This window comes from Poeciliopsis prolifica, unplaced genomic scaffold (genome assembly GCF_027474105.1).
Source record: "Poeciliopsis prolifica strain line A6 unplaced genomic scaffold, Auburn_PproV2 SCAFFOLD041, whole genome shotgun sequence".
Classification (NCBI taxonomy): domain Eukaryota; kingdom Metazoa; phylum Chordata; class Actinopteri; order Cyprinodontiformes; family Poeciliidae; genus Poeciliopsis; species Poeciliopsis prolifica.
Window position 1 is genome coordinate 789,995 of NW_026562416.1, and position 22,506 is coordinate 812,500.

At 48.1% G+C, this 22,506-nt stretch overlaps 1 protein-coding gene across 2 annotated transcripts in view; it reads left to right on the forward strand.

Annotated features, from left to right (window-relative positions):
- The first annotated feature begins 292 nt into the window (after positions 1-292).
- ext1c (exostoses (multiple) 1c) overlaps positions 293-22,506 on the forward strand; it is a 31,554-nt gene continuing 9,340 nt past the window's right edge. The window contains exons 1-3 of one of the 2 annotated variants that reach the window (XM_055054955.1): positions 293-794; positions 6,274-7,400; positions 21,502-21,595. In XM_055054955.1, coding sequence (XP_054910930.1) covers positions 6,454-7,400; positions 21,502-21,595 — 1,041 coding nt within the window. In that variant the 5' untranslated portion in view covers positions 293-794; positions 6,274-6,453. The remainder of the gene's footprint in view (positions 795-6,273; positions 7,401-21,501; positions 21,596-22,506) is intronic. The other variant, XM_055054956.1, reaches the window with a different exon arrangement.

Sequence of the window (22,506 nt, forward strand, 5' to 3'; positions counted from 1 at the left end):
TATGACTGGATATCAAAATTAGGATTTTGAATCTCAGAATTATAATTTTGAAAGTTGAAATTATAACTTCCTGTTGGCCTTTTATGTCAGTAATGGATTTCCATACGTTCTCTGTTTATTGACAGAATATTGATTTCCTGTTATAAGTTTCTTTGTTGTTTTTTAGAAATCGTGGCGCTTTTCCTCCTCAGCTGCTGACGTCTCCTGACCACAGCGTGGCGCTGTCGGGCCACGCAGCTCTTCCTCCTGACTCCTCCTCCTCCTCTAAAGGAGCCGCCGTGAAGCGTCTCCGCGTCCCGCCACCGCCGCGCGTGACCCTCCAGTTGCGCAGGTCACGTCCAGATGTTGCGTGTCGCTCTGAACCAATCAGCTGCGGCCGGGGGGGCGGGTCAGAGCGGCAGCTGAGGATGAGGATGGAGCACGGCCCACGCGCGCGGGGACTCTCATCCTAGAGGAGGAAGAGGAGGCGCGCGCTCCTGTGCACGCGGATCAGAACTGTCTGCGCCGATCGGTTCGGTTCCGGTTCGGATTCGCTGCTTCCTACCCGCAGCAACAACACGGTGCGCGCGCCCAGCAGCGCACCTTTGTCAGCAGGTGATGGAGGCTGAACGGAGACGGTGAGGAGAGCTGGACCGGACCGGACCGAACCGGACCGGAAGGACCTGGAGAGCCGGGCCCGGTTTGTCAGGCACTTTTAATTCCGCTGCTTCTGGACCGCAGAACCTCCTCGGAACCTCCGGTTCGGAAAGGAAACCAGGCTCATCTCAGGGCAGTTCGGACCGGACCAGGCACGGGTAAGACATGCTCTGTCGGGTTACATGCTGCGGTTCTGTTCCGGTCCGGTCCAATGTGGTCAGATCTGACAGGTTCTGGTTTGTTGAGGTCCGGTCCATCTCACCTGAGGTTCTGACCCAGTGCGCGGTGGGCCGCAGTGCATGCTGGTCCTCAGCAGGTTCCTGCTCTGACGGATCCAGACGGACCGGAACAGAACTTATCAGGACTTTAAAGGTTCTGGAGGTTCTGCTCACCGCGGAACCCGGTGCCAAGGACCAGGTGGTTCTGGGTCTTCTGAACCCAAATGAATCGTCCCAGAAACACTTGGTTCTGTTCCTTCAGAACCGGGTTTTGAGAATGAACTGGACCTGACCGGTCCAAAACGGTTCTGACTGGTGGTGCCTTTAATGACCAGGAGGAAAAACGGATTTTTCGGATTAGAGCTGCGGATCAGAACCGGTTGTGATGAACTGGATCTCTTCCTGATGTTCCAGGTCCTCAGGAGGTTCTGGTTCTGCACATCTGATCCGGGTCTGAAGCTCTGGTCCCGGATGAAAATAAAAACATTTAATCAGAACCTCTGAGGACTGAATCTGAGGTGTTTGGACCAGAACCGGGCCCATTTAGAACTGGCCAGTTGGCTGTATTGTAAAAAATCCAGAACCAGTTGGATCCGTGTTGGACCCGACTCTGGTTCTCCAGTTTCACACAGCCCCCAGCATGATGCTGCCACCACCGGCCCGGACTCCATCTGGACAGTTTTTACGCCCCTCGACTCATTTACAGTGGGAGGGAAAAAATTCAGAACCGGTCCACCCTGACCCGGTCCAACCAGAACCGGCCCAAACAGTCGGGCTGTAATGACAGAGTCCCCGTTTAATTTTAGCTCCTCTGAGCCGCTGACCTCACCACAAGCTCTGTGTTTTCATCTGAACTGAAGTAATCTGCTGCAGCCAGAGAACACACACACACACACACACACACACACACACACACACACACACACACACACACCTACACACACACACACCTACACACACACACACACACACACACACACCTACACACACACACCTACACACATACACACACACACACACCTACACACACACACACACACACCTACACACACACACCTACACACACACACACACACACCTACACACACACACACACACATACACACACATACACACACCTACACACACACACCTACACACACACACCTACACATACACACACACACACCTACACACACACACACACACACACACACCTACACACACACACCTACACACACACACCTACACATACACACCTACACACACACACACACACACCTACACACACACACACACCTACACACACACACACACACACCTACACACACACACCTACAGACACACACACACACCTACACACACACACACACACACCTACACACACACACACACCTACACACACACACACACACACCTACACACACACACCTACACACATACACACACACACACACCTACACACACACACACACACACCTACACACACACACCTACACACACACACACACACACCTACACACACACACACACACACATACACACACATACACACACCTACACACACACACCTACACACACACACCTACACATACACACACACACACCTACACACACACACACACACACACACACCTACACACACACCTACACACACACCTACACACACACACCTACACACACACACCTACACACACACACACACACACACCTACACACACACACACACCTACACACACACACACACACACACCTACACACACACACCTACAGACACACACACACACACCTACACACACCTACACACACACACACACCTACACATACACACACACACACCTACACACACACACACCTACACACCTACACACACACACCTACACACACCTACACACACACACCTACACACACACACCTACACACACATACACTTACACACACACACACACCTACACACACACACACCTACACACACATACACACACACACCTACACACACACACACTACACACACACACACACACACCTACACACACACACACACACCTACACATACACACACACACACCTACACATACACACACACACACCTACACACACACACCTACACACACACACACACACACACCTACACACCTACACACACACACACACACACACACACACCTACACACACACCTACACACACCTACACACACACACACCTACACACACACACACCTACACACACATACACACACACACCTACACACACACACACCTACACACACACACACACACACCTACACACCTACACACACACACACACCTACACACACACACACACCTACACACACCTACACACACACACCTACACACACACACACACACACACCTACACACACCTACACACACACACCTACACACACACACACACACACCTACACACACACACACACACACCTACACACACACACACACACACCTACACACACACATACACACACAAGATGGCCGCCATCTTTGTAAACCAATTATTGCCATAAATGTTTCCATGACTTGGATAAACTTTATATCAGTTGTTTTCAGCTTTTTGGTTCTGATCAACTTTAAGAAACAGCAGAATGAGAAACGGGTAACCATGGTAACCGGGGGTTCCGTGGTAACCATGGTAACCGGGGGTTCCGTGGTAACCATGGTAACCGGGGCTCCATGGTAACCGTGGTAACCAGAATTCTGTGGTTTTGTGTTAAAAAACTTTAAAGTTGTAAAAAATGTGTGGATGTTGAAGCGACCAAATTGGAGTCGACATCAGTTCAACACGTCAACTATAGACTAGCAGGTTAAATTAATAAATGATGTTTAGCCTGGAGGGGGCAAATAAAGCCTGGAGGGGGCAAATAAAGCCTGGAGGGGGCAAATAAAGCCTGGAGGGGGCAAATAAAGCCTGGAGGGGGTGGAAGGTGTCTTGAGTAAAAAAAATGGGTCCAAGGACCGATCCTTGTGGAACTCTATGTTTAAAATCAGAGTTTCTGTTTTGGGTCACCGTTAGGAGGGATGTGGTTCTGACCCGGTTCTGCTCGGGTTTCCAGGCTGCTTGTCTGAGATCAGAACCTGTCGTTCCTTGAGTTTTTCACCTGGGCCGACTCTGTAATCTGATTACTGAAACCCGGTCAAACGATTCTCTGGACCTTCGGCTGCAGGCGAAGAACAGCAGGAAGGAAAATCAATCACATCCCCCAAGGAACCGAGCTGGAAACGGACCCTAACCCGACTTCACCCAGAACCAGAACCAGCGTCCAAAAGAAGCAGACCCGGAAGCCTTTGGAGCAGCAGCACAACGAGCCGCTCGGGTCTTTCTGTGACTCATGAATGTGACGATGGGATGGAGACACCGGACGGTTTCCTTCAGCGGGAATTCTGACAAATTCATCAATCAACGTGAAGCTCAAACAGAAAATCTGAGTGGAAAACGGCGCCATCTGGAGCTCCAGGATGTCAGTACAGCGCCGCGATGGAAAGACATCAGCAATGACCTTGGAGAAGCAGGTCAGAGGGCAAAGGTCATTTCCAAACCATCTGAAGAGAAATATTATTCCCAAGAGGCCGATGGAGGGAACCAAGATGGAGGGAACCATGATGGAGGGAACCATGATGGAGGGAACCAAGATGGAGGGAACCAAGATGGAGGGAACCAAGATGGAGGGAACCATGATGGAGGGAACCAAGATGGAGGGAACCAAGATGGAGGGAACCATGATGGAGGGAACCATGATGGAGGGAACCAAGATGGAGGGAACCAAGATGGAGGGAACCAAGATGGAGGGAACCATGATGGAGGGAACCATGATGGAGGGAACCAAGATGGAGGGAACCATGATGGAGGGAACCAAGATGGAGGGAACCATGATGGAGGGAACCAAGATGGAGGGAACCAAGATGGAGGGAACCATGATGGAGGGAACCAAGATGGAGGGAACCATGATGGAGGGAACCAAGATGGAGGGAACCATGATGGAGGGAACCATGATGGAGGGAACCAAGATGGAGGGAACCAAGATGGAGGGAACCAAGATGGAGGGAACCAAGATGGAGGGAACCATGATGGAGGGAACCGTTCTGCAGGACAAAACGTTGTCCTGGGGTTCAGTTCAAGGGTTGCTGAACTGAACCCCAGAATGTCCTGGTGGTTCTGAATGGAAGCTTTTTGCTCCACATTCCAGATGTTCAGGTTCTATGATCTGAAGCCGGGTCAGAACGTCGGTCAGAAGAATCGGGTCGGCTGTTTTCTGCTGGCGCCGAGCGACCCGGTTCTGTTTGTGGAGCCACCAGCGAGCCGGGCAGGTAGGAGGAACGGGAAGGTGAGGCTTGAAAGCTGCCTTTGTGTAACTGCTGGCAGGAGGGGAGCTGCACACACACACACACACACATACACACACACACACACACACACACACACACACACACACATACACACACACACACACACACACACACACACACACACACAGTTAATGGCCGATTAATGAGGGGAAAGTGTGTATAAATAAAAAACCGCAGAAGAAGCGTTGAAACTCACAGAGACCTGGTTCTGTTCTGCCCGACAACGACCCGGTTTTTCTGGTTTTAAACGGTAAACTGGGGCCCAGTGTGATGGTCCCAGTTCCTCCAGTTCCTGTTTGGACCCATCAGGGTTCCATTTGTTGGACCCAATTCGGAAATATCTCATTTTAATTCTTATGATTCTGTTGTTTCTGAAGACTGGGTGTTTAGTCGGTTCTGGTTCTGGCATGCTGACCTTTGACCCCTGACAGGCATGACCTCTGTTGAGGTTTTTGGCCTCAAGCAGAGCTGCTCCATCCTCATCAACATTTCCACTGCAGTGCGTTTACTTCACAACAATTGTTTATTAATATACAGTTGATGACATCAGCATCGTTGCCTATCAACCGCCCGTTCCCATGGTGGTTATTATGGGCTGTTGGTAAAGACAGTGGAAAGTTCACAGTTATTGATCCAGTCATGAGAGAAAACCTGGAGCGTTTTCACCACGTTGTTCTTTTATGAATAAAAGCCAGATAAATATTTAGCTTCTAATTGTTAGTTAACAAGTGAAATGATTAATTAGCAATCTAATCGTTTACCTTAAGCTAAATATTTCATTAACTAAATATTAGTATTTGCAAATGCATGTTTTAACAAATCGATGTGAAATGTGGTCAGGAAGTTTCTCCACCTCTGGTGTCAGCGGTGGTTCAGTTGCCCTGCCAGCAGCAGGCTCTGCTCCGGACCGGCTGGTTTATGATGTTTGAATCAAACTGGATCCTGTTAGAAAATCAAAGTACTTCCAGTTCTGCTGCTGGAGCGGGTCCAGCCTGCGGCGCGGCCCGGCCCGGCCGGCGGAGCCGCACAGCAGCGGCCTTGTTGTGCAGTAATGTGGTCTGTTTGCTCTCCTGTCCAGGTGGCGCCGCGCCGTCAGCATGAGGCGGAGCAGAGAGCCGGCCTTCATCAGCCAGAGCGCGGCCGGACGGCAGCAGGAGTGGATCAGAACCTCAGATCGGATCGTTCTGGCTCAGCGCCCCGGCCCAGACCCCGCTGTTAGAGTCCGGCCCGCCCCGGCCCGGCGGGGGGCCTGATCCCCATGCAGGCGCGTAAGAAGTACGTCCTGCTGGGCCTGTGCGCCTGCTGCTGGCTGGTTCTGTTCTACTGCGGCGGCGGCGTCCAGCTGCGCCTGCTGCGCCTGCTGACGCACCACCGCTCAGACGTCCTGCGGCCCTGGCCCAACTGGACCGACCGGGCCTTCCTGCCCCGTTACGCCCACCTGGACGAGCTGCAGACCGACCCGGGCTCGGCCGAGTCGCCCCGCCAACGGCGGCAGGCCTGGTCCACCGTCTACAGGGACAGCCGCTGCCGCATGGACACCTGCTTCGACTTCTCGCGGTGTCGGCGCCGAGGGCGGGAAGGCTTCCGGGTCTACATCTACCCGGCGGAGAAAGGCGACCGCGTGTCGGAGAGCTACAGGAAGATCCTGACCTCCATCGCCGAGTCGCGCTACTACACGCCGGACCCCCGGGAGGCCTGCCTGTTCGTCCTGGGCATAGACACTCTGGACCGGGACCAGCTGTCGGGGCAGTTCGTCCCCAACATGGACGAACGCATCCGCAGTTTCCCGTCCTGGAACGACGGGCGGAACCACCTCATCTTCAACCTGTACTCCGGCACCTGGCCCAACTACACGGAGGACCTGGGCTTCAACGTGGGCCAGGCCATCCTGGCCAAGGCCAGCCTGAACACGGAGCACTTCCGGCCCGGCTTCGACGTCTCCATCCCGCTCTTCTCCAAGGATCACCCGCAGAAAGGCGGCGAGCGCGGCTGGCTGCTCAGGAACACCACGCCGCCGCGCAGGAAGTACCTGCTCATGTTCAAGGGGAAGCGCTACCTGACGGGCATCGGCTCAGACACCCGCAACGCGCTGCATCACATCCACAACGGGAAGGACATCGTTTCCCTGACGACCTGCCGCCACGGGAAGGACTGGGAGAAACACAAGGACGCCCGATGTGACCATGACAACATGGAGTATGAGAGGTAGGGGCGGGGCCTGGATCGGTGGGCGGGGCCTGGAGTAGTGGGCGGTGCCTGGGTTAGTGGGCGGGGCCTGGAGTAGTGGGCGGGGCCTGGAGTAGTGGGCGGGGCCTGGAGTAGTGGGCGGGGTCTGGAGTAGTGGGCGGTGCCTGGGTTAGTGGGCGGGGCCTGGAGCGGTGGGCGGGGTCTGGGTAGTGGGCGGGGTCTGGAGTAGTGGGCGGAGTTAGTTTTCCAGCATCATTCCTGGACAGGATGTTTCCACTTTTGACAATAATCTGTAGATTAGTAACATTCTAGTGACATGAACTTTTATCACTTGCTGATCATTTTCTACATCATTAACATGATCAATATATTGATAGTAAAACATATTTGAAAACCTTTTGACCCTTTGAGTGTTGAAAAACTGTATATAAATCTGAAATGACTCCATTTCATTTCATAATTCTGATAAAAGAACATTAGTGGTTTTCACAGCATGTGATTTAGAGCTTCCTCCTGGTTCTGGTTCTGTCCCAGTGACCCGCGGTGCAGCCTGAGGTTCTTACTGGGTCCCTTCAGGCTAATGACAGCTGCACCTGCTGCCAGCAGATTAACCTGAAGGGACCGGAACCACCGGCGACCCGACACATCCAGAACCAGCAGGAGGAGCAACAGAACCCGACCAGCTCAGATCCATGACACAGTTCTGATCGGTTCTGCTCAGCCTGGTTATGACTGATAATCATATAATGATGAGATTCTGCAGATCAGAGGGAAAAATGGAGAAACTCAGAAACAGAAACGTTGCAAACTGAAAAATAATAAAAAATAATCTCTTTGCTGATCACAGTGCGACTCTTTCTGGATCAGCTGGAGTGGAAACCTGCAGCTCTGCTAGTTACACCTCAGCGACCTCTGACCCCTGCATCCTCACTAGCAGAGGAAGGGTTCCAGAGATTAGACTGGGCCCAGCGACTCAGAGAAACCGGGTCAGAACCACTGACTCGAGGAAAAACCATTTAATATCAGCTGCTTTGATGTAAGCGGAGCACTCTGATTGGCTGCTGCTCAGCGGCACTTCCTCCCTGCAGAGGAAGTGAACCGGAACAACTTCCTGGATCGGGTATTAACGGTGGGGGGTAACGGGGCTAAACTGGGATTTACCCAGTGGGGGGCAATTCATGGCTTGACTGATTATTATAAAACATCAGATTCTGGTGGAGGTTCTGACCTGGATTTGACCTTCAGATGGACGGATGGAGGGTTAGGGAGAATTTCACATTCCTGTTCGCCTCGTTTCTCTCCGTGTGTCTTATAGTGGGTGAAATAGTGTGGGTTAGTGTGAGTGTTATTGTGTGTGTGTGAGTGTGTGTGTGTGTGTGTGTGTGTGGTGTGTGTGTGTGTGTGTGTGTGTGTGTGCGCCCCAGATAGCGCAGCAGAGGATGATGAATAACTCATGAGGCTGAGCTTTAAAGATGGCGGCCTCCTCCTGATGAATGGGAAACATTTGGAGGATTCAGATTCTCCGTGTTGCTCCAGAAACGTTTCGCCTGCAGGTTTCGCTCTGATGGATGATCTGAACATTCAGCTACAAACCTGAACCCACAAACCAGAGGCTTCTTCAGTCTCTGCTTTAACCTGGACAGCATGGCGGTTAGCATGGCGGTTAGCATAGCGGTTAGCATAGCGGTTAGCAGGTTTCCACTGACCTCTGACCCACTAACCAGCAGCAAGATACAAATTTAGCTTAGGGCTAAAGACATAGTTTGCTAATATTTAGATTCAAGCTAAATATTTAGTTAGCAAGCTAAATATTTATTGATATAAAAATGAATACACATTTAATTTTTCATTGTAAAAAAATAGAGCGTGTAGGTCTGGCAAAATATTTAGTTGAAAGCTAAATATTTAGTTAGCTAACAAATACAAAGAAAATTGATAATATAAAAATAATTTTACAAAATATAAAATATAGTTATTTTTAGCTACATATTTAGCTTGCTAACTAAATATTTATTTTGAACTGTGACATTTGTAAATGACTTTTAGAAATAATTCCTGGTTTCTGTCAGAGGCTAAATAAGTCGGATCATTTCCTGCTGGCGGCGCTCCTGCGTTTCCTCCTGCGTTTCCTCCTGCGTCTCCTCCTGCGTCTCCTCCTGCAGCTGCAGGTCTCAGCCGGAAGCGCTGGGAGGATTTCTCTTCCTTTTTTAAATGATAAAAGCGTCGTCATGATGACGTCAGGTCGGTTTCACGCGGGCCTCCGCAGGAGATCAACGGCGGTTTTCATCATGGCCGCTCTGTGACGCGGGATGTTCCGGCTGAACCGGGAGGAAGTGACGTCAGGCGTTTGGCCTTCATCACCTCCAGCTGCTTCCCCTTCGCCCCCCGTTCTGAGACGCTTATCGCAGCCCTCTGATTGGCTGGGTAACGGACCAATTAGCTGTCAGCCGCCAGCGGTTCTGATCAGACCTGGTCTGGTACCGACGGACCGGCTGGTTCTGCTGTTCAGACATGAAATCTGGCAAAGGAACTTTTGTCTTCATTGTAAATATCTTAGTAAACTATAATCTTAACCCATCTTTATAAATCTGAACTTTTTTAACAATAATTCCTTCATATTGATCAAAAGGTTCCACTTTCAGATTATTTCTATATTATAAGTGAAATAATCTGAAAGTGGAACTTTTTCATCATTATTAAAGAATTATTGACTTCAGTTTCTATGTATTGATCGGTCGTCTCACTAGACGTTTTTGTTCTTATTTCAACCGACAGCATTAAAAAAAAATTGGCCATTTTCTGTTTTTATCTGTCAAATTATCATCATATTAGCATCAGGCTAATATGAAGTGAATATGGTTGAAGCTGAATCCAGATCTTATCACACATAAAGCAGATGAAGCATCAAAAACCCCATAAACTAATAAATTCAATGAAATGACTTCACTGTAACAATCAGCTCTGAAGGATCAGCCTCACTGATCTGGTTCATCGATCAGTTGATCTGATCCAAACCGATCAATTGAACTCTTTATTTTTACCCGTTTGCGCTCTTACCAGGACTTTTTGTGCGTGGTTTTGCAGATGTTTTGTGTGCTGCAGATGTTCTGTGTGCTGCAGATGTTCTGTGTGCTGCAGATGTTCTGTTTGCTGCAGATGTTCTGTGTGCTGCAGATGTTCTGTGTGCTGCAGATGTTCTGTGTGCTGCAGATGTTCTGTGTGCTGCAGATGTTCTGTGTGCTGCAGATGTTCTGTGTGCTGCGCTCCTTCTGGGCCGGGAGGGAAACGTCTTCAGCTCCATTTGTTAAAACCGGATGAGTTCAGTTGACTCTTCTGCAGAGCACTGCGCACGTTTCCGTCTAATGAACTCCTCAAGATAAACTCCTCCGTTCAGACTATGAATGCATCAGCTCAACGTTGCATCTCTTTAGTTTCTCTGGTCTGGAATTAAAGGCCTCATTTCTACCTCAGGCTTTTAAAGCTCTTCCTCACCAGACGCTCCAAAGCGTCCGGTCTGCAACGCTTCAACCCGCGTCAGCTCCGGTCAGAAACACCGCTGGTTCTGAGTCCATGAGATGATATTCAGAAAGGATCTTTTTATTCATTGATTTTAGTTCCCTCTGCGATTAAATCTTTGCTTAATGTCTATAATGTCTGGCCTTGTGCTCCAATCAGAGTGTTAATGATCCACCAAATGACGGACAGGCTTCAACTTTTCCAGTTTAAAAAAATAACCGTCAACAACCGTTAGCGTGACCTCTGATACCGATAAAAAATGACTTTTACAAGTTAGATAGTTCAGTAAAATATTTACACAAACTAGATAAAACGATACTGTGTTTTAAAGATTCTGTGTTTTTACAGTCATTTGGGCCAAAAACATCAGGAAAAAAAAAAGATAATTTCTTTTCAGTAAAGACGGTAAGTTGATCTAAATGGATCCAAAGTTCTGCAAGTAGTTCTGCACTGGTTCCAATTGGACCTATCAGGGCGTTCTTCAGCGCTCCCAGTTTGATGTGTGCGGTCGGAACCGGGCCTCCAGCTGCGAGCGGGTCGCCGATAATGACCAACCAGTCGGATACTGGCGGTGTGAGCTGCTCTAATGAAGCCCTCAGTTCCAGTTTCAGGGATCTGAGGCTGGCAGTAATCAGGCGCTCGCTGCTCGTTGTTTAATTAGAGGATCTCGCCTCCCTGGAGTCCCGCTGCTGCCTCTGATTCCTCGCTGCTCTGCCGTCATCGCCTCTGTTTGATCTCCCATCATGCATCACTGCTCCCCTCTGGGTGGAGAAGGTCACCAGAGACAAAAACATCAGGAGCCGTTTTCTCCTCCAACTGTTGCTGTTCAATAAACAACAATCAGAAACGATCAGCAATCATTTGGATTATTTACCTGTTAGAGAAACACAGAAATTCATTTTTCAGTCACATTGTTGTTCACTCATCTATAAATGTGTGCAGTTTCAGGTTAATTATATAGTTAGCAAGATAAATATTTAGTTTGAAGCTGAATATTGGTATATGATGACATTTAAGTATTATGATAGCTAAGCTAAATATTTGTTTTAGAAAATATAAAGTTTTACTGCCAAAGTTTTAATTTACAGGTTTTATTTTGTATTATTTATAGTTTTTGTTAAGACTCTTATTTTGAAGGTTTAAGGTAGGAAGTAGATGTAGAAGCGTCTGGTTACCAGGTTACCAGAGACGCTTGCGATATAACAGCATCGCGTTTCAAGCAGATGAAGAAGCATGATTTAAGTGTAAGAATTTACTGAATGACCTCATTTCTACCTCAAAGGAAAGGTCAGCCAGCGAGGTATGTTTATATGTTTTATGTTATTTTTATATCGATATTGTATTCTTGACACCATCTCACTAAGTTTACGTTGTGTTTTAGTTCGTGGTGTCAGGGAAACTGAAGCTGTAATAAGAACGACCTTAAAGAGTTTGATTAAAGCTGACTCCACACCAGAACAAGAAGAAGAGGTGGAAGTGATATAAAGGTTGATTAAAGTACTTAGCTACAAACAGTGGATATGTGACCTTCTGTCATGTCTGAAACTGGAAAGAATTAGATGCTCTCTTCAACACTCAACTGGTAAATTTGCAGAAACATGGGGGTCCTTTCTCAACTCTTCAAAATATGCAATGATGTTCCAGATCAATTAGGTAAACACATTTGATCAAATTTGTTCCATTCTTGACAGGGATGGGAACGTAGTGCATTGGCCTTCTGAGCAGTGACCTGGGTGGGCTGAATGGGATTCAGTTGAGGGATTAATTAACCTTTTTTTTTTCATATATTATTATTCTATGTCGGATAAACACTTCTTTGTATTCGCAAACTGTATGTATGAATGGAAAGAAAAAACCTCAATAAAAATACAGTGATTAAAAAAAAGTACTTAGCTACAATCTAAATATTTAGATTTGAGATAAGTATTTAGTTTAGTGACAGAGTATTTAGTTTGCTAACTAAATTAACTAAATGTTTAGCTTGAAGTTAAATGAATGTGTTTAGTATATTCAACCTGAAATTTTGTTAGCAAGCCAAATATTTCACTAGTTAAATTAGCATCAAGCTCCTTACTGAATGTTTAGCATCATGCTAAACATTTTAGTAAGCTAAATATTTAACCAGGGTGAGGTCAGGGTTAGGGTGACCTTTGGTTTACTAATTGATTACATGTGCCATCATATTTGTCCGGATCCGGTTCGTAGCTGTAGAACATGTTTCTCCAATTGTGTTTCTGGTTCTGGACCTGCCGGTACCCCTGCAGCGTTTCTGACCCGGACCCTGAACCAGACCCGGACCCTGACCCGGACCCTGACCCGGACCCTGACCCGGACCCTGACCCGGACCCTGACCCGGACCCTGACCCGGACCCTGAACCGGACCCTGACCCGGACCCTGACCCGAACCCTGACCCTGACCCTGACCCGAACCCTGACCCGGACCCTGAACCGGACCCTGACCCGGACCCTGACCCGGACCCTGACCCTGACCCGGACCCTGACCCGGACCCTGACCCGGACCCTGACCCTGACCCGAACCCTGAACCGGACCCTGACCCGAACCCTGAACCGGACCCTGAACCAGACCCGGACCCTGAACCGGACCCTGAACCAGACCCGGACCCTGACCCAGACCCGGACCCTGAACCTGACCCTGACCCGAACCCTGAACCGGACCCAGACCCGGACCCTGACCCGGACCCTGACCCTGACCCTGACCCCGACCCTGACCCTGACCCTGACCCTGACCCTGACCCTGACCCTGACCCTGACCCTGACCCCGACCCTGACCCTGACCCCAACCCTGACCCTGACCCTGACCCTGACCCCAACCCTGACCCTGACCCTGACCCTGACCCTGACCCTGACCCTGACCCTGACCCTGACCCAGACCCAGACCCTGACCCTGACCCCGACCCTGACCCTGACCCTGACCCTGACCCGGACCCGACCCTGAACCGGACCCTGACCCAGACCCTGACCCGGACCCTGACCCGGACCCTGAACCGGACCCTGAACCGGACCCGGACCCTGAACCGGACCCTGAACCAGACCCGGACCCTGACCCGGACCCTGAACCGGACCCTGAACCGGACCCTGAACCGGACCCTGACCCAGACCCGGACCCTGACCCGAACCCTGAACTGGACCCGGACCCTGACCCGGACCTTGACCCGAACCCTGAACCGGACCCGGACCCTGACCCGGACCCGGACCCTGAACCTGACCCGGACCCTGAACCGGACCCTGACCCTGACCCTGACCCGAACCCGGACCCTGACCCGGCTGGTTCTGTTAAAGAAGCCACATTGGCAGCTGGTTCCAACCTTTCCAGAACCTGGATCTGGACGGGATCCCGGCCCAGAAAGACGAATGCGGCTGCAAACACGCACCGACGCCAACAGTCTGAGAAACCACAAAAATCCCAACATGAACGTCACATTTCAGTGGAACACGGCGAGAAAAGGAGCTGCAGCTGATCATCGCGATTCTGAGGCAGCAGGATTTAGTGGATCTGAAGGATTTTCTCTGAGTTTCAGCAGGAAAACGTTTCAATAGAACAAAATCCTGTTGATCAGACTAAAAGTTGCTGAGGAGTTTTCACCAGAAAACATCCACAGTCAGACTTTATTCAGTCATTTAGTCCTTAACCATCACAGTGGTTATCATGGAAAACGAGGAGTCAGGAGTAAAAGTCTGATTCGTCTGAACTGGGGTCAAAGGTCAGGATGATCTGAGCTCAGAGGGAGGAAACAGGAGGCAGCATCACAAACAGATAATCCATAATAATCCAGAGGATTATGCTGCTTCAGTCTGAATTATTACAGTTAGTCAGAGATTTGATGGCTTTAATTGAAGCAACAAATGTTTTTATTGTTTTAGTGAAATTGGGTCAAAGAACAAAGCGACCAGATGGAGATCAGAACCAGATTGGAGGTTCTGGATGAACCTCCACAACATTTGCTAATGTTTGCTAACCTTCGCTAACCTATGCTAAGCTCCACTAACCTTTGCTAACCTGGTTGTGTCTGGTTGGGTCCGGTCGGTTTTGGTTGGTTCTGGTCGGTTCTGGTTGGGTTTCTTGATCAGGATGGTTTCTGAGGAGGATTCCTGCAAAGTGACTCCATGTTTGTTCAGTTTATCTGCTGGTTTTTCCTGGCTGCTCCTCGGCTTGGATGCAGGCTGGAGTGTGTGGGTGTGTGTGTGTGGGTGTGTGTGTGTGTGTGTGGGTGTGTGTGTGTGTGTGTGCGTGCGTGTGTGTGTGTGTGTGTTTATTGATGCAGAAAGCCTCTCTCTCCAGAGCTGCAGTAGCTGATTGTGTCGCAGCGGGAAGATGCTCCCTTTCTCCTCTGCGTGTCTAATTGACTTCACGCCTGGTTCTGGTGCTGCCTCTGTGTGTGTGTGTGTGTGTGTGTGTGTGTGTGTGTGTGTGTGTGTGTGTGTGTGTGTGTGTGTGTGTGTGTGTGTGGGCTGAGGCCTGCTGCCAGAGTTAAAAGTGGTGGCCCTTTGTTTAGAGAGGATATATGAGCTTCTGAGAAACAAACCTGCTGAGGAAAATAAGTTTTCAACACATCAAAATGTTCAAAGTCAAAACATTTCTGATATTTTCACCAGGTGTTTGTTAGTGAACCAAAACAAATGAGTCCAGAAATGAAGTTATGTGTGATAATATCAATAACAGAGTTCTCATATATATAGCAAAGCCTTTTGGTAACAGCAGCTTCATTCTTCCTCACAAACTGACTTTAAATCTTCTCTCAACAATAATTTTTAGTTCTTTAATAGATTTTCAACTGGATTCCAGTAAAGATTAAACAATTAATCGAATTAATCGCGATTAATTGATGATTGAAGTTACTGTCAACTAATTTAATCATCGTTGCGCGGAGCTTACCGACTCCTAAAAAGGCTGTTTGGTGAAAGAACATTGTCAATTTGCACAATTATGATGAATTTTCTCTGGTCAAATCAGATTTTTCAAAATTAAATTATCTTAATGGAAAACATTCTTTGCGTTACTTGAGTCACATGATCAGCCAGCAGATGTTGCCACTGGCCCAAACCACAAAGAAAAAGAAAACAGGAAGTGGTTGGAGGACGATGAAAATTTGTATTATCTCAAACAGATTTATGGGTTTTAATTGTTTATTAAACATCTCAGTTGTGAAATAGTTTTTTTTTTGACATTGTTAGAAAATGACCAAAGATTTACTCACATCTGTGATGGAAACGCAGCTGCAGATAGATTTCTCTGTCTGCTTGTGTTCAATACTTTTTCCCATGTAACTCAAATTCTTGATTAAATTGCTGGATTTCCTACCGACATCTGGTGTCAACAGCCTTTAGAAATATGTTTTCTATGAAATATTTCGTGTTTAGTTCTGATTTTAGTCGCTGTACATTAATTTCCCAATCTGTGGGATTTCCTCCAATCAAAAGGCAGCTATGATGATGACGTCACGCCCCAGCAGGTTTTAGCAGGTCAGCAAGTTTTAGCAGGTTAGCAAGTTTTAGCATGTTAGCAAGTTTTAGCAGGTTAGGAGGTTTTAGCATGTTAGCAAGTTTTAGCAGATTAGCAGGTTAGCAAGTTTTAGCAGGTTAGCAAGTTTTAGCAGATTAGCAGATTAGCAGGTTAGCAAGTTTTAGCAGGTTAGAAGGGTAGCAGATTAGTGAGCTTTTGCTCCGGTTCAGAGTGAACCCAACGTGTTCCTGAAGCTCTGATCTTCAGGAACACTGGAGATCAGACTGGCGATCAGAACAACAACAGAGGTGGTTAATTAATTTTTAAACTAATTTTATAATCAATTAATCGTTAACTATCTGTAAAATAAAGGTATTTCGCTGAAAGAATGACAAAGTCAGACAGAAATCCAAAAATGAAGAAAAATAAAAAGATTTTGCATTTAAGATGTAAAAGAAACGTCTCTTTAAATCTGTCCAGAACTTCAGTCCAGGCGGCTTCAGCTTCTCCTGACTCAGATTCTGTAAACGATCTCATATTAATCACCTTTTGCATCCAGTTATTAATCTGCAAATCTAATAGATTAATCACCAGATTAGGTCTGTGTTGATGTCCAGCAGGAAGGCCTGAGATTTTCACAGGTTGATGATGTTTGAAGTTTTTAGCTGCAGGTGATAAAAGGTTCACTAAAGGAATAAAATGTTTATTTTATCATTTAAAACAGAAACAATTTAATTTCTTATGTATTTCTAATATTGTGTAAAAAGGCTTTGATATAATAACCAATTCATCGTCATAATAACTGATTCATCGTCATAATAACTGATTCATCGTCATAATAACTGATTCATCGTCATAATAACTGATTCATCGTTCCGTTCTCTGAGCATTAATATTGTGTAAATGCTGGATCGGGTCGTCCAGCTTCAGAACCGGGCCTCCTCCTGCTCTCAGCTGTTGTTCAGCTTGTTTACCAGAATTCTCCGGCTGCCAGGCGGTCGTCTCTCTCAGGAATGTTCTGGAGAGTTTCTGGACCCGGTCCAGGCCCAGCACACTGCCTGCTCTGTGTCCCGCTGCCCAGCGCCGCTCAGGGCGGATCGGCCTGACCCGGTTCCGGAGCTCAACCGGCGCCTCTGCGCAGTAGACGGCTGGTGTCAGGTTTCACTGCAGAGTGGTTCCTCTTCAGGATAAAAGATCTCTGCTGCGTCTTCCAGCTGCAGACGCTGAGACGTTCTGACGGTACCAGTTACCAAACGGTACCAGTTACCAAACGGTACCAGTTACCAAACGGTACCAGTTCGACGCCAACATGCCAGGAAAACTTTACCGTTTAACAAACATCTACACACCCTGACATGAGAATCTTTTTGCTTATTCTTGTGGTTTTTTCTTCGTCCTAACGGAGGTTGAAGCTGTTTTAATTTTTCGACTTTACAGGATGAAAAGTTTTCCAGTTTTAGAAAAAAAAAAGTTTTATTTACGACTCTTCGGTCTGCAGTCACATTTCAGGCTATTTGTAGTTTGGAAGCATAATAAAAGAAAAATAGACGAGTTGATTTAGTAGAGACCAAAATGTTCCTTCAGCCTGAAACTATAAAAGTTTCTGACATCGTTTGGTTGGTTTGAGTCTGGAAGAACCGCAGCAGAACCGGGTCAACTGGACTACCAGCCTTCGATTCAGTCTGAGACTGATGAAGATGATGGAGAGTTCGTCGGAGGGGGACGAGGCCCTGTGTCCCTGTCCTCAGCAGCAGGTTGGGGAGGGGCGACCCGGTCTCCATCGCCGCTGTTTCTATTCCGAGGAGCCATCTGGGAATGAAGCTCTGCCGCCAGCAGGCTCAGCCGGGCTTAAAGCGGAGGAATGGAGTTCCGCCGGGCCGAGGTCCAGCAGGAGTTTACACCCTGGGGTCAAAGGTCATGTCCTGCATGACCCAAACAGCTTCCCAAACTTTCCAGATGGAGAAACAAAGAGACGGAGATTCATGACAAACTCCAAACATTCCAGAAATACCTGATGGATAACCGAGGCTCAGGCTGCACACACACACACACACACACCCCCACACACGCACACACTCACGCACGCACGCACACACACACACACGCACGCACACACACACACACACACACCCGCACACGCACACACACACACACACACACGCACACACAACACACACGCACACACACGCACACAGACACACACACACACGCACACAGACACACACACGCACACACCCGCACACGCACACACACACACACACGCACACACACACACACACACACACACACGCACACACACACGCACACACACACACACACACGCACACACACACACATGCACACACAGACACACACACACGCACACACACACACACACACGCACACAGACAAGGGTCCAGGTGCTGGTTCTGGTCCAGATATGTTGGGTTCTGGTTCTGGTCGGCCTCAGCGGTCCGACCCCTGGTGTTGTGCTGGATGTGTAAAGCTGCTCCATGATGCTGTGATTTGTGTGTTAACGTGGCGCTGCATGGCTGGTTCTGATTGGTCCCCCGGTAGCGTCTGATTGTCCAATCAGAACCAGTGGGCGGGTCCAGGTGGCTGCAGGACGACGGGACACGGATTCCTGTCGTGTCCAGCTGAGCTCCTGCTGCTAAACGTAGCATCAAACAAAACGGCCAGAAAACGTCAGAAAGGAAGCAGCTCAACGTTCACTGCTCATTCGGTCACAAACTGGTTCAAACCAAACATTTAGTGTGAAGCGAAATATTGAATGAACAAATTAAATATTTAGTGAAATTAAAAAACTAAATGTTTAGGTTGAAAACTAGAAATATAGCTAGCTAAATATCTAGCTATCAAACCAAATACTGAGCTCAAAATATTTAGTTCACATACTAAATGTTCAGCAAATGTTAGCTAAAAACTGAGCTGGTTTTGATGTAAATGTTTAGCTAACAAGCTAAATAGAAGGCGGATATTTGGTTTACAGACAACATATTTAGTTATCTGACTAAATATTCAGTTTGAAGCTAACTAGCTCGCCTCAAACTGAATATTTGGGTTGAAGCTAAACGTTTAATCTCTAACCTTTGCTCTGATCTAAATATCCAGTTTGGATCTTCGCTGCAAAGTGGTGAAAATGTGATTTTGAAAAATGAACTATCTTTTCTTTCATAGATTAAATAATCCAGATTATTGCTGATATTTTAAACTTTAGAAATGGTATAAAATCCCCTGCAGAGCCCAGATGAGCCCAGTGGTTCTGCTGGAAAGGTTCTGCAGGTCGGATGGGTTCATGGCAGATGAGTTAAATCTGTGCGGGGGAACCAGTCTGATGTTGTATTTAATTTGGTTTAATCCGAATTAAATCTGAGACATTTTATGTAACTCCTGATTAAAAACACAAATCTGCTCTTCACCTGATGGAGGCAGGAGAACCGGTGTTAGCGGATCAGCTGCCTCGGGGTCATGTTCAGATTGCACCAATCTGTGTTTAATGCAAGACGAAACCAAGAAAGTTCTGCTGACGTGCCGGGCCGGGCCGGGCCGGGCCGTGGCCCTGTAATGACAGGCTGGGCTGCGGTTCAGTTATTTGTGTTCACCATGCAGCCGTCCAGAAACAACAAGCTGCACGCCGGAGCGGCGCTGAGGAGGAGGAGGTGGTCTGGGTTCTGACCCGGTTTCTTCCTCTGACTGGCAGCTGCAGAACCGGATTTATTGAGCAACTTGCCATTTGGACCCAGACACATTTCAGGATCTCAGATGAATTTCTGCTGTTTTTAACTAAATTATCCTTCAGTGTGACCACCTCAACCTGGTTCTGTGAGATTCTGGTCCAGTTCGGTTCGCTGACATTCAATAATAAAAATGTTACATATTTACAAAATAAATTTCAAAAATTTTACTTCTTACTTTAACGCCTTGAAATTGGGCCTCTGTCTCTTTAAGAAGCTCCTGCTCAGGTCGAAGCTCCGCCTCCAGGAAGTCATCCCAACATGGCTCCTCTGTTAACCCTTTGACGTTTTTACCAGCGTCGCTCTGAGCAGCAGCTCCTAGAATGATGGATCAAAGTTTTCAGATGTTCTGTTGCTCCTCCATGTTGCTCCTCCATGTTGCTCCTCCATGTTGCTCCTCCGTGTTGCTCCTCCATGTTGCTCCTCCGTGTTGCTCCTCCGTGTTGCTCCTCCATGTTGCTCCTCCATGTTGCTCCTCCGTGTTGCTCCTCCATGTTGCTCCTCCGTGTTGCTCCTCCGTGTTGCTCCTCCATGTTGCTCCTCCGTGTTGCTCCTCCGTGTTGCTCCTCCATGTTGCTCCTCCATGTTGCTCCTCCGTGTTGCTCCTCCATGTTGCTCCTCCGTGTTGCTCCTCCATGTTGCTCCTCCATGTTGCTCCTCTGTGTTGCTCCTCCATGTTGCTCCTCCATGTTGCTCCTCCGTGTTGCTCCTCCATGTTGCTCCTCCGTGTTGCTCCTCCATGTTGCTCCTCCATGTTGCTCCTCCGTGTTGCTCCTCCATGTTGCTCCTCTGTGTTGCTCCTCCATGTTGCTCCTCCATGTTGCTCCTCCGTGTTGCTCCTCCATGTTGCTCCTCCGTGTTGCTCCTCCGTGTTGCTCCTCCATGTTGCTCCTCCGTGTTGCTCCTCCGTGTTGCTCCTCCATGTTGCTCCTCCATGTTGCTCCTCCATGTTGCTCCTCCGTGTTGCTCCTCCATGTTGCTCCTCCGTGCTTGCTCCTCCATGTTGCTCCTCCATGTTGCTCCTCTGTGTTGCTCCTCCATGTTGCTCCTCCATGTTGCTCCTCCGTGTTGCTCCTCCATGTTGCTCCTCCGTGTTGCTCCTCCATGTTGCTCCTCCATGTTGCTCCTCCGTGTTGCTCCTCCATGTTGCTCCTGTGTTGCTCCTCCATGTTGCTCCTCCATGTTGCTCCTCCATGTTGCTCCTCCGTGTTGCTCCTCCATGTTGCTCCTCTGTGTTGCTCCTCCATGTTGCTCCTCCATGTTGCTCCTCCGTGTTGCTCCTCCATGTTGCTCCTCCATGTTGCTCCTCCGTGTTGCTCCTCCGTGTTGCTCCTCCATGTTGCTCCTCCGTGTTGCTCCTCCATGTTGCTCCTCCATGTTGCTCCTCCATGTTGCTCCTGTGTTGCAGGTTCGACTACCAGGAGTTGCTCCATAACTCCACCTTCTGCCTGGTTCCTCGCGGCCGCCGCCTCGGCTCTTTCCGCTTCCTGGAGTCGCTCCAGGTAACCAATCCGCTCGTCAGTTTTCTCCCTCCTTCCTTGATCCCACAGCATGATGCTGCCATCACTGTGTTTCCGTTCTGGTCTCCTCTCCCACATGTTGACTGTCCCTACATGGTTTATAGGAAACATTTCTTCGTCATAAAGGTCAGATTTGTGGAGTCCGTTTTTCAAGATGGCTGCTGTTATTGGCCTTTTAGCCAATTATTTCCATAAAATGTTGCCAGTTTTTATGACCTGGTTGATCTTTACGTCCCATCATGTTTTACACTTTGGTCGTCCTGATCACACCGCTTTAAAATAATAACAAACAAGAAAGTGAGGATTTTGCTGTTAGTGAGTCTCAAACCAAACGTCAAAGAGGAGAGACGGACGTTAGCGTTAGCGTCTGCTAATTTCTTCCTGTGTTTTAGCATTAGCAGAGCTAAGATTGTTGCTGTGGCTAATAACTCCTGATGATTCCATTGTAAACATTTATTCTCCATTACAACAATGGCAGCCATTTTGAAAAATGTCCATCAGGGAAATAAATGATTTCTATGGTTCCAAATTTGTCGTTTATGATTTGATATCAAAAACATTTATTTAATTGTCTATTTTGGCTCAAAAATAAATTTTCTTTGACAACCATGGCGGCCATCTTGAGTGATGAGAAAAATAGATTAAATATTATGTGCGTGCTATTATGTATGATTTGACACCAAAGATAAATGATGGACAATTTAGTGCAGAAATGAATTTCCCTGATGACGATGTTGAGATTTTCAGTTGCTAATATTTTTTCCTGTATTTTAATTTTTAAACGAAGCGCTGTCTGCCAGGCCGGGTTCTTGGATGTGGACATTTTACTGAATTATCTCTGGGTTTATCGGACCGGGCCGACAGGAAGCGGCTCAGTTAGCGTATTGATCCAT